The 12,330-nt window shown below is 47.0% G+C and overlaps 1 protein-coding gene across 4 annotated transcripts in view; it reads right to left on the bottom strand.

The window, feature by feature from the left end:
* Window positions 1-515: 515 nt before the first annotated feature.
* Window positions 516-12,330, bottom strand: part of LOC144174899 (alpha-tocopherol transfer protein-like) — a 33,000-nt gene continuing 21,185 nt past the window's right edge. For 3 of the 4 annotated variants that reach the window (XM_077703873.1, XM_077703872.1, XM_077703874.1), the window contains 3 exons: window positions 8,762-8,955; window positions 3,864-3,974; window positions 516-2,174 (listed from right to left, as the gene is read on the bottom strand). In XM_077703873.1, coding sequence (XP_077559999.1) covers window positions 2,004-2,174; window positions 3,864-3,974; window positions 8,762-8,955 — 476 coding nt within the window. In that variant the 3' untranslated portion in view covers window positions 516-2,003. The remainder of the gene's footprint in view (window positions 2,175-3,863; window positions 3,975-8,761; window positions 8,956-12,330) is intronic. The other variant, XM_077703875.1, reaches the window with a different exon arrangement.

Here is a 12,330-nt window from a genome sequence, read left to right on the forward strand (position 1 = left end):
TGTGTGTGTGTGTGTGTGTGTGTGTGTGTGTGTGTGTGTGTGTGTGTGTGTGTGTGTGTGTGTGTGTGTGTGTGTGTGCGTGCGTGCGTGCGTGCGTGCGTGCGTGCGTGCGTGCGTGCGTGCGTGCGTGCGTGCGTGCGTGCGTGCGTGCGTGCGTGCGTGTGCGTGCGCGCGCGCGCTACACTTGCTGCTACAGTTGCTACAGTTGCCGCTACAGTTGCCTACAGTTACAGCTACAGCTACAAGGCTGCTACAGTTGCCTGTGACTACGTTTCTATACTATTGACCATTGCTGCCATGTACCCAAGGAGCACGTAAACCCCTTTGCTGCTTTGGCAGCTTTTTTCCTCAGCCCTTTTCTTGTTATCAATGTATAAATGGGCAAATAAACTTTATATTTAACCTTATCTTTAACTATCGGGGACATGTGGAGTACAGCCGGTCTATACCGCTGTTGTGGACCGCCCATTTGGACGTGATGGAAGCATTTAGCTCGCAGAAATTCACGACGTGAGTCCAGGAATGTAGCTTTTTTATTGTCCTTTCTATTCTTCTCCTGCCCTATAATTTACTTTCTCACGGGTCGTATGACATACACAAAGGACAGAGGAGCAGCCGCGTTAGGCATGCATATACCAATGGTCGCGGCGCTAGGTGTTTACCGTTAACCGAAATGTCGATTGTGACTTTTGCAAAAGCGGATTGATACGTCCTCGTACATTATTACATGGTAATGAACTGGTTGTCTATCTTAAGTGTGTTATTGCATGCAAATAACAACAGTATCACTTAACGCGTATTTCATGTCACATCGCCTCCCCATCAGTATCCAAACCGACGTGCTGGATTCTCCGAAAAATGAATTAATTTGGGGTACAATAAACCATGACAACAGGTAAAAAACACGGACACCGACCCCGAGTGTTTATAAAAAAGGGCCCATCTCCCCGCGAGGGGGACTCGAGTAAATGCGTCGCATAGGGGGTGGGTGTATTGCGTTAACGTTTGGGGAGTTGGTGGTAGTGAATGCGTTGTATCAGCAGCTTCTTGACGTAGTTTGAATGAGTCAAGGATATAAGGCGCGTTCGTAGCCTTCCATTCTGTGTCGGCTTTGTGGCGCAGTGGGTAGAGCACCATGTACCTTGCGTTCCGCCCGCAGAGTCGTAGGATCGAAACCAGACGCCGGTAAGTATTATTTTTTTATATAGTGTAGGGGGAGAGGTGCGGACCTGTTGTTGAGAGCGAGGAGGGTAGCGTGATGCGGAGAGGAGGAGTGGGGGAGAGGGCGCACCTGGAACGGCTGTTGCGGACGCCGAGGCACGCCAACGCCGACAACGCCGGGTGACATCGTAAGTTAAAGAAATGCTCTGCATTTAAAACAAAAACAGAAGACGTTTCGGCTCCCGTGCGGGATTCGAAACGTCTTCTTTATTCACGGGAGCCGAAACCTCTTCTTTTTTCGTTTTTATAAACACTCGTGGTCGGTGTCTGTGTTTTGATTGCTGTCATGCGTTTTCTTGGCCAGGCGGGTTTCCGGCCAACACTGGGTACAATAAGCCAATGCAGCACGGCGGGGTTTTCTTTACGGCCACGAATGAGTTTAGGTCCCAGGCTTCGCATTCTTCGGCATGCCCATAACGCCATGGGCACCTTTTTTGAAACTATCCTGAATTCCAGAAAGTGCGCACACAATTTTGTGCCGATTCGTGACCGCTGAACTCAGCAGCGCATTTTTAATTCTCTCGGACCGCCTTTTTCCTTTCGCCCTTTAAGGGTGTTTTACTCCGGTCCAGTTCACTCTCTCGAAATTTTCCGCGTTCTACTCTGTCTCGCAGGTTCTGTGACGAATGGAATTGCGTTATTCCCGTACAACACCCATTACGTCACCGTCTATACGTCGAGGCATCGGCGCTAACCAGTGTGCGTTAGTAGGCGCCATCGACTTTTCGAGTTCTTACGTCGCTCATTGAAGAAAACAAACAAAGCACTAAGTTCCTCTTCACTTATTGTGATAGCCCCAGAGAGACGCGTTCGAAATAGTCCCTGATGCTTTTTACGTCTTCTTCTTGGCTGTAGTAATCGAAGTCTTCGTGCGTACCGCCGAACTCAGCCGGTATGCAGTCGGGTGGAAGGATGCCATGTAGCTTGTTAAGGTCATACCCCATGAAGTGTACCTGAAATAAAACGAATAGTGCAGGTATAATTGTGACTGCCTTTTTTCTGCCTTTATTTTTTGAAGGCGCCGCTATGTGGTGCAATCATTTTGTAAAAGAATGGCTCTTGCGGTTGCGTTTCCTGCTACACAAAACTTTATTTTTTTCTCGCTTGTTATTCTCACAATAAAGTTAACCTCACCAACCCAATTTCAAACTTCAATCTAACCTTCGTTTTGATGGCGGCTCAACAAAAGAGAACGAACGGCCGGAAATAATTACTTCGGGATAATTTTGTGTCATGCAAGTTTAGGAGTTGTCATAATGGTGATGCCGGGTTTTACCCCCTTTTTATTTTCTACTGGTATATGCCTAACAATTGGGCGCTATCTAGATGGGACCTCCACGTAATGCATGTCAAGTCCAGTATGGCGAATGACCTGGTCCTGGTTGGATCAATCAAAGGGTTCAGAATATTTTGCACTAATAATGTTTTAATTTAAACTGAATAAAAAAAAATGCATTTAATGAGCGCGAGGGATTCCTGGTGTATTTTGAAAAACGAAAATTAGTTTTCAAATTGAGTCCTCACTTCCCCAGCATCGGTGTTTCAACCGCGCAAATAGATGAGATTTAAGTTGTTAGTTTCTATAGCTCGAACACCGCATTTCATATTTTTGTGCAGAAATCAGCAAGGGATTGAAAAGATACACCTCACTGCACACTAACAAACTGGGCAAACGCATCTTACCCGTACTTTAACAGGACGTGCTGTTGGGCGAGTTGGTACATACTTAAATGGAAGGTTTAGCGCAAACAAGACGAGGACGGTGGCAAACGGGACAGGCGCTACGACAACGGAGGCTTGAGGAAGAGAAGAAGACACAGAAACGAAAGGGCCCACTGTACTAGAAAGGTACTTTAACAGAACGTGCTGTTGGGCGAGTTGGTACATACTTAAATGGAAGATTTAGCGCAAACAAGACGAGGACGGTGGCAAACGGGACAGGCGCTACGACAACGGAGGCTTGAGGAAGAGAAGACGACACAGAAACGAAAGGGCCCACTGTACTAGGAAGGTACTTTAACAGAACGTGCTGTTGGGCGAGTTGGTACATACTTAAATGGAAGGTTTAGCGCAAACAAGACGAGGACGGTGGCAAACGGTACAGTGGCAAACGGAACTAGTACAGTGGGCCCTTTCGTTTCTGTGTCTTCTTCTCTTCCTCAAGCCTCCGTTGTCGTAGCTCCTGTCCCGTTTGCCACCGTCCTCGTCTTGTTTGCGCTAAACCTTCCATTTAAGTATGTACCAACTCGCCCAACAGCACGTTCTGTTAAAGTACCTTTCTAGTACAGTGGGCCCTTTCGTTTCTGTGTCTTCTTCTCTTCCTCAAGCCTCCGTTGTCGTAGCGCCTGTCCCGTTTGCCACCGTCCTCGTCTTGTTTGCGCTAAACCTTCCATTTAAGCATCTTACCCGCCCATGCGTTCGGTACGTCTAAATCGATCAGTTCGTTACTCCACCCTTAAACAGAATTTGAGGCGCTATGTTTAAGTAGCCATAAAATCTCCTTGAATTCGCTCGTGGCGTCATGTGCTCTCAGCAAGATATCTAATATTCAAATCCAAGGTTAAAATTTTTTCAGTAAAAGCGATTTCTGCCTGCTGAGATAAACGAAAGAAGTTCTACACAGGAGTAATTGTTTCAATTACCCGCTGCAAAATCTTGGATTTCACGAAGGGCTTGACCATCCGGTACACAGTTTCACAAAGGGGGGGATTGTTGATCACGTAGAGAGCTTTGATGCGCACAGGATAACAATCCTGAAAAAAAGAACAACGTAAAGCGTCTTATGGATCTCTAAGCGCACAACAAGTTGTTCTAGAGAACACATGCTATTTGGTCGACCCAGTGCCGAACGTCAGCTGAAGTTTCAGCAGACCTGTCACAAAGCACACTCGGGCTTTGCTGATCGAGGAATATTGTTTGCGACTAACTTTAACTTGCACATTCAGCTATTCTTGAACTTGGATAATCGCACGCCAAACGCCAGAGGTCTCACGCTCCACCCTCTCAAATTAATCCCAAAAATTCGCTGTTGATTACCGTGCGTGTTTCCGAAAATCCCTGGTTGGAATTTTCAGCGCGAAAAAATTTTTCTTCCACGCGACAACCCTTCAATGGTATGGTGCTTGTGAAAACTGCGTCAATTTTGGAAAGTTATTGAAACATTCTGAACAAACTAAAAAGTGAAACTCTGGATCCGGCGAGTGCGTTTCCTGGTCTCTTAGACCAATTTTAATTAATTCTCATTAAAAAGTATTTTACCCTCGTCGTTTGCTAACAGAAAATAGCTAAAATGGTGTCATTTTAGCGTATTTTAGAAATATTTTCTGCAACGTTGAACGAACCGGAAAAAAATGTTCAGGTGAGATTACTTGATGTACTTTGTTATAAAAATATTTTGTAGCAGTCAAGTGATGCCGTTTCTGGAAAATAAATTCCAAAATCTGCAGAGACGCACTTTGCTGCACACTCAGGCGCAAATTTCGCTTTGCGGGAATTTTAGTAAAATTACGTGGTATAGTTCGTTGACGTGGTATAGTCCGTGGTATAAGATAACATGCAGGACCATGTTATCTTATACGGTCGACTCTCAATTATTTGAAGTCACTTAATTGGAATTTTAGCTTGATTAGAACTGATGTGCTGGTTCCGGTAATTTCAGAGGCAATTCAATGGAAGGAACTGCTTCATAATTCAAAGCTGAAACCTCTTATATCGGTTAATTCAACTTTAATGGCACAAACAGTCAGAATAGTATTTTTTCGTTTAAGTTCGGTTCTCACGCTTTTGTTATGCGTTGAGCTTATCATCGATACTCCCCTTTGGTAAACTGCTCCTGGTTAAAGCTATGATACGCGGAAATGGCCACGTGAATAAGCGAGAAAATATGAGTTAGAGAGATGACTTCATTTGATGCCCACAATGGGTTTTGAAGGGAAAAAGTCACGAAATGCCTTTCTTAGCCGTCATCCAGAATAACTTCTATGCCCTTGCGGCGGCTTCGACCATCTGGTCTGCTTTGAGTTGGCGCTGCGGTGCGGAGCTGAGCAGAAGTCTTCCATTATTCTATCCTTTTAATACTGTATCTTTTAGGTGTATTGATATCTGCATTGCAGTTATTGCCGGCTGTATTTTTTTGTGAAGATCACGGCATGCAGGATTATGTTATCTGATACGGTCGACTCTCGATAATTCCAAGTCACCTAATTTGAATTTTAAGTTTGTTAGAAGTGATGCTGGTCCCGTTAATTTAACATTGAATGAAATAGGAGATATTGCTGGACAGTTCAAAGCTGAAACATCTTATATCTCTTAGTTGTATGCTGTTTTGGATAAAACGTATTAAGGTTACGAACATTGAACGATAAAATTCGTAATTTTTGGGCCCCAAAACTGCACCGCGGTGTGTACTATGTCGGTGCAATTGCTACTGAAGGAGCGCACAGTTGATAAAGCGGTAAGCCAGTTGAAACTCGCGCTGTGTGAGCAGTTTGTACTGTGGACGCTCCAGGCTTCAATTTTAGCGATAAGAGACAACTATCACGGCAACCCGTGTCGTACCCACGACTTGGCGACGACAGTCGGGACTCTGGATGTAATCCGGAAGGTGACGTTCTGCGGACGTCCACTCATGGAAACGCTGTTCTTTGCGCATTTTGTGTTTTTTGAAGTTAAATAATTCGAAGTGTTTTGCAGTCCCCGAGGACTTTATATTAACGGAAGCCGACTGCATAGGTTTTCTTTGCGGCTGCAGATTGTGGTGAGATTTGGGCAAGGATCTGGATAGCAACGGTTGCAAGAAAAGGGACTTGGAAATGAGTTAGGATTTTTTTCTTGCATTGCGTATCTACACTATCGGGTAGCGCTTTACATTCGACACCAGCCATAGATAAGATGATGTTCCAAACCACAGACACACCGCTGCGTGAGTGCCATACGATGTCCACGTGATGTGGGGGTAACGGAAAGCATGGGCCTTCATTCCCGTCAAATGTCAAGCGTTAGAAAGTTCGCTTTCACGAATGCAAATCCACCGAGGCCGGAATACGTCCACTGCGCCCTTTGGTGAACACCTGCGGGAATGTGTCCACTGCGCCCTTAGGTGAACACCTGCGGGAATATGTCCACTGCGCCCTTAGCTGTGCGAAAGGATATTGCGCTTTGGTGCAGGAATAAAAGTGACACCTAAAGAAAAAGGGAGAAGTTTCGTTTTTTTTTTTAAATATACTAATGCTACAGGAGCAATGCTAAAGGGTAGCCGCATGCCCATAATAAACAGCTGTGTCGGTGTAGTCGGCACTGCAGCAGCCATAGGAAACAACGTACTGCGGTAACGAAAGAACCAAACCTAAAAAACATTGTCTCGCCTAAAACAAAATTTACTCTTCTGTTTATTTGTGTCATTAAAGTAGGACATAAAACCTACCCAACAAACTATTCTACGGTATTTCAAAAGGATTCCCATGAAGCGAAATTTGCGTTTAAATGCAAGAGAAAGGTGCGTCTTGGCAGACTTTAGAATTTATTTTCCATAAACTGCTTCGCTTGACTGCTCTCAAAAGATTTTTATAACAAATTACATCAAGTAATCTTACCTTCATTTTTTTTTCGGGTGGCTCCGCGTTGCTGAAAATATTTGTAAAAACGTTAAAATGACACCATTTTAGCTGCTTTCAGTTACCAGACAAAGAACGGCACGCAAAACATGTTTAATGACATTGAATTTGAGTTGACCTATATATAAGGCCAGCAAACACACGTTCCGCTGCTAGAGTTTCGCTTTTCCATTTGTCCAGAATGTTTCAAGTAAATTTACAAAATTGATCCAGTTTTCACAAGCACCGTATCTTTTAAGGGTTGTCACGTGAAAGAAAATTTATTTTCGCGAGAGAAATTCCAACCAGGGCTTTTCTTGAACACCGTAATCAACAAAGAATTTTCTTTTCAGAATAATTGGAGAGTGTCGGGCGCCAGGCCTGGGACGTATGGCGTGGAATGATCCACTTAGTCCTGCCAGCTTGTTCATCACACGGGTCGCTATCTGACATTTTTTCCCTCACCGAATTATCATCCCCGAAAAGCACTAGCGATGTGCGCCATTAGAACCCGCCATATCATGGCCGACAATATTTCCGGATGACTATCTGCTGCTGCCATGGCGGATACTTAAGTAGAACACATTCGTCAACTCCCCATTGAAAGCCTAAATACTGCAGGGACGCAGCACCTGCTTATTGTACACCCCGTGCGTGGTGATGACAGAGTGCGGTGTGTGCGAGGCGAACACAAGTAGGGACGTCAGCCCCCTACGTTTCATGTTCCCCGTGTGTGCCTGTGTGGGGCACAATGAGCCCGCAACAATCACGTATGTAGCGTGTTTGTTGCCAAGTGCCTCATACCAGCGGCTCTCTCGAATGCAGCGGGGAGAGTAAAACGGTACAGCCCGGTGGCAGCGAACGGCCCGAATCGGTGCACCATGATACAAGAACGACCTTCCGCCAGAAGGGACTAGCCAGCACGCGAAGTGAGCGCGTACGGCGTGGCGCGGTTTAGGCTACCCAATCGGACGCTGTCTTGAGTGTCGTGATGGGCGCTGCTTTATCAAAGCGAAACCTTGCAAGCCTCACCGATGGAATCGGGCATCGGAGTCAAAGGCACTGCCGAAAAGACAACTTTACACAATGGTTTCATGAAACGATGATGATGATAAGCGAATGCACATCAAGCGCCTCAGGAAAAAAAAACGCTTCCCGTAATCGGAATCGAAGCTGGGTCTCTCGCCTTATGCAGCAGACGTCTATCCGTTTGCTCCATTCCGACATGGTCGAAGAAGTTTGGAATTTGGACTGTGACTCAGGTTGCACGGGAGAAAGCTTCGCGCGCTAACGATCTTCCTCTTAAACAAGCGAATTTAATTCTTTTTGTTTTGTTTTGCGCAAGCGGTGCAGAGCGCTATTGACTGTTGCGCGCTTCTTTCATTGGCCTATGTGCTTCATATTTTGCTTTCGCTCCTGTTATTTTTTGTTGGTCCGGAATCAACTGGTAATTTAAGTTTGTGTGTTGGTGTGGTTTCGTCAGCGGTGGCAGCGGTGGCAGCAGTGGCGGGATCTGCAAACTCTCAGGGAATCGAATCGACGGTCGGATATTCGTAGACGCTGTCGTTCTCGTTCTTTAGCATGCCGAACCTCTTGAAGCACGGCCTCTTCCTCGGCCGTGCGAACTATCCGTGGCGGGCCCAAGTGGAGAACTGCGCAGACGCTGCCACGTGCGAGGGTTCTTCTATGGTACCCAGCGCATGCGCACTACGACACGAGGACGAACAAACGAGGGGCGTACACTATGACGTTTCTTTCTCGTTCCGAGCAAATTTTGCTACGATTACGGCGGACGCTGGAAGGTTTTTTTTTGTTTTTGTTTTTGCTAAAGCCATTGCGCGATTCGGGGACACAGCGGTCGCCGCGAGGCACTCCCTTATCAGCGCAAAATAACACAAAAAACTAGATAACTGTTCATTCGTGGTACATACGGCAACCTTTCACCTTACCTGTACGATATGCGACACTTTTTTGATGAGGAACGGAGTGAAACAGGTCAGGTGGGACATGTGGAAGCCTTTCAAATCGATCACGCCAACGACGCCCCTGATTTGTGACTCTTGGTTCTCCAGGTTCCACTCCGCCATCACAAGCCCTGCCCTAAACAGGTCTGTCACCGAGCAGATGCCGGTGTTCCAAGCACCTGAAAGTGAAGTAGAATAACGTTTGAGTTACAACCAGTTCAGGTTATCTTGTTTATTGGTGTGGCCCAGCTCCATCAAACTTTCCTTAATTGTTGAACTTAGCCATTTAAAATAAACTGAGAGGCCTTCCGTGATTTTAATACAACTCAAGTCAGACATCACTGACCGCCTAACGTACTTCCACAAGCGCTGCATCCTCACTCTGGACATCAATGGCGCTTGTGATAACGTATCACACTTTGCAATACTCACAGGATTCACATCTTTTGGATGCGGACAACGTATGTATTACTACGTGGCGTGAGAGTCTTCCTAACGGATCGTACTGCAAGCAAATTGTCACGGCTACTTGCGATTGTCCACTTTCAAGATGCAAGAAAAAGTTACCCCGCAAGGTTCTGTCATGTGGCCGCTGCTATTTTAAAATTGCTATGAAAGACCTTCCGCCAAAATTGCAGTCAATTTCACATATTAAACACCTTTTGTACGCTGACGACATTACCACCTGGACAACTAGTGAATCCATTGAAGAGCATCAAAATGTCATGCAGCAAGTAATCAACATTACCATTATCTACCTCCAGACACGAGACCTCCAGTGCGCACCCGAAAAATCGACTTTGCTGGTACTCTACTCCCAACCTTCTCACAAATGCGCACGAGGTATACCTGAGCCTCAGCTGGTCATTGTAGAAGAGCCAGTTCCTAACGTTCCGCACCAACAGGTTTTTGGTCTCAAAATACCCCAAACCGGCCCTGGTCTGTACACGATTTTGCCGTTACATAAAACGCTTTCCAACTAGCGCACCTCCTGCAACACATCTCACGTCTCCGCCGAGGCTTTAAAGAGCAAGATACAGTCCGAGCAGTGAAAGCTCTGCTTATCAGCCGCATCACCTACGGAACCCCATATCTCTCCCTGAAAACATCAGAAAAGGCACAACGCGTACAAAAATTTGCTTGGCCTTCCCGCTGCCATTTCGACCCAGAAGCTCCTCGCCCTGGGAATTCGCAATACGTGTGAAGAACCGCAAGGAGCGCATTACTCATCTCAACTTCAGTGCCTGCAACTGACAGCCACTGGTAGAAAAGTTCTTCAAGCATTAAGACGCCGCCCGATACCCCCGAGAGATCAAAAACACAGTATGACTCTAGTCTTACGAGATCATATCCGGGTGGTACCAATCCCCCGCAACATACCACCCTGGCCTCCGGGCTGCGCATTCTCCATCTCTGACTGCTTGGTACAGGAACAACCCCACAGCCCTAAACACAGATATAACCACCAACACCGGACGTGCCAGCCACGTAGCCTGTGTGTTTACGAGTGCTGGCAGATGCATCAATGCAGCTTCTACGAACCCAACCTCCATCGATGCCACTGAGGAAATAGCCATTGCACTAGCCACCTGTTCCCGCCTTGCAGCAGTGACCATTCTGACTGGTTTACAGACAGCCTGCCCAAATTCTCAGATTGGCCGCATCTATCACCGGCACCACGCATCTGTCTCTCACCACCTCACTGTTTGATCTCCCGCGAGAGAGCCACAACTTGTCGGCGACTCTTGAAGAACGCCTACCTATATCCCACCCGGCCAAACTTGGTCTACCCCACCCAACAGTCTTCCTTCTAAAGCTATAGTAGCGAGTTTTAGCTGACCGTTTTTGACGGTCCGCTCTGCTCCGCTCCGATAGCAAGCGGGAGCGCCGTTGCGCATGCCTGGCCCGCTTGGCCGCGAACGGCATTGGCTCCGGTTGCGCTGACCGTGCCGCCGATACCGGAGCGGACCGTCGAAAACGGTTAGCCAAAACTCTCTAATGTCTCCAGCCTGCCATGGTACGGGCATGCCAATGCCCCCCTCCCCCCTCTCCCTCCCCTACCAGTTTTATCCATTTCCTATGACCACTGTCGAGCAGCGGTGGGCTTCCCCGGCCCGACCAGACCCGGACACTCCGCTCAACCTTCTGACTGTAGCGGCAGCGGCAACAGCCAGTAGAAGCCAAGCAACCCCGGACTAGGGATGCCTTTCGCGCGCCAGGGCCTATATCATCAGCCTCTGCTCAGCACATCAGGATTTATTCTCTCTCTCTCATGCCAAATAATGCGATCCACCAGGACACTACAGACAGGGCGTAATACTGTTCGTATGAAGTTGAAGTTTGCCAGAATGTGAATGTAAAGCTGCCCTCAGTCATGTGTATAAAGTATACCTTTACAGCGCACGTGCAATTGACGTAGAAATAGACCTTGGTGCTAACGCATCGAAGATACGATCAAACCTATGAGCTGCGGCCCTAATAAGAGAGCTCTGGATTAGATAATACGACTTCATGGTTATGAGTATGCTCCAGCCGCAATGAACATGTCCATTTAGTTGTTTTAACAGCAGAGTGGTTTAAAAGGGCCATGCAGAGAAAACACACGTTTAGTACATTCGAAAGATTGCCTCGTTAGAATCATACTGGCACCACTTTTTGCATAAACTTCGCCCAAAACAGTTATATAACTAGAAAAAAGGGAATGGCCATGCGACTCATAGCTAATTTCCGGCACTAGAATATATGACGTCATATGCACAGCCGTGCGTTTGGCTGAGGCCGGAAAAAGCGAACGCAAGTTAGGCAGGGTTTATAAGCTTGCAGAACGAACTGTTTTCGCCTAAATGTACTGCATATTCCTTTTATAGCAGTAAGAATGGCGGGGAAGGAAGTACCAGTGCGTACTGCGGTTGGTACTGCGCGCACTATCTTGTTATAGCTGCACTGCAGTACGGCACTTTGGGGTTGTCTCACACTACCCTGTCCGACTGGCGTAACCGATACTTTCTCACGTAACCCTGTTTATAGATCATACCCCGTGTTTCACGAAACCAATACCATCTACTGACCCGCCGCGGTGGCTCAGTGGCTAAGGCGTTGCGCTGCTGAGCACGAGGTCGCGGGTTCGATTCCCGGCCGCGGCGGCCGCTTTTCTGATGGAGGCGAAAAGCAAAAACGCCCGTGTGTACGAGATTTCGGCGCACGTTAAAGATCCCCAGGTGGTCAAAATTAATGCGGAGCCCTCCACTACGGCTCGCCTCATCGCCTGCGTTGCGTCGGCGCGTTAAACCCTACAATCAATCAATCAATCAATACCATCTACTGTAACAAAAGCAAGCCAGGTGAAAATACGTTCAGAAGCAAAGCAAAGTGGGACAGCGGTCTTCTGCAGCATGGTGGCGTCATCCAGGAAGACAGACGGTAAACTGCCTTCTGCAGTCCGCCGCAGACTAAACAGCGCCCGAACGTCGCTTGAACTTATGTTCTGGATACGTCATCGCCGACGTTACAAAACACGATTTGGCGGGAGAATCAAAATTTTTACTTACATTGAT

Source organism: Haemaphysalis longicornis, unplaced genomic scaffold (genome assembly GCF_048455015.1).
Source record: "Haemaphysalis longicornis isolate Haplotype H1 unplaced genomic scaffold, Haemaphysalis longicornis Haplotype H1 scaffold_3, whole genome shotgun sequence".
Lineage (NCBI taxonomy): Eukaryota > Metazoa > Arthropoda > Arachnida > Ixodida > Ixodidae > Haemaphysalis > Haemaphysalis longicornis.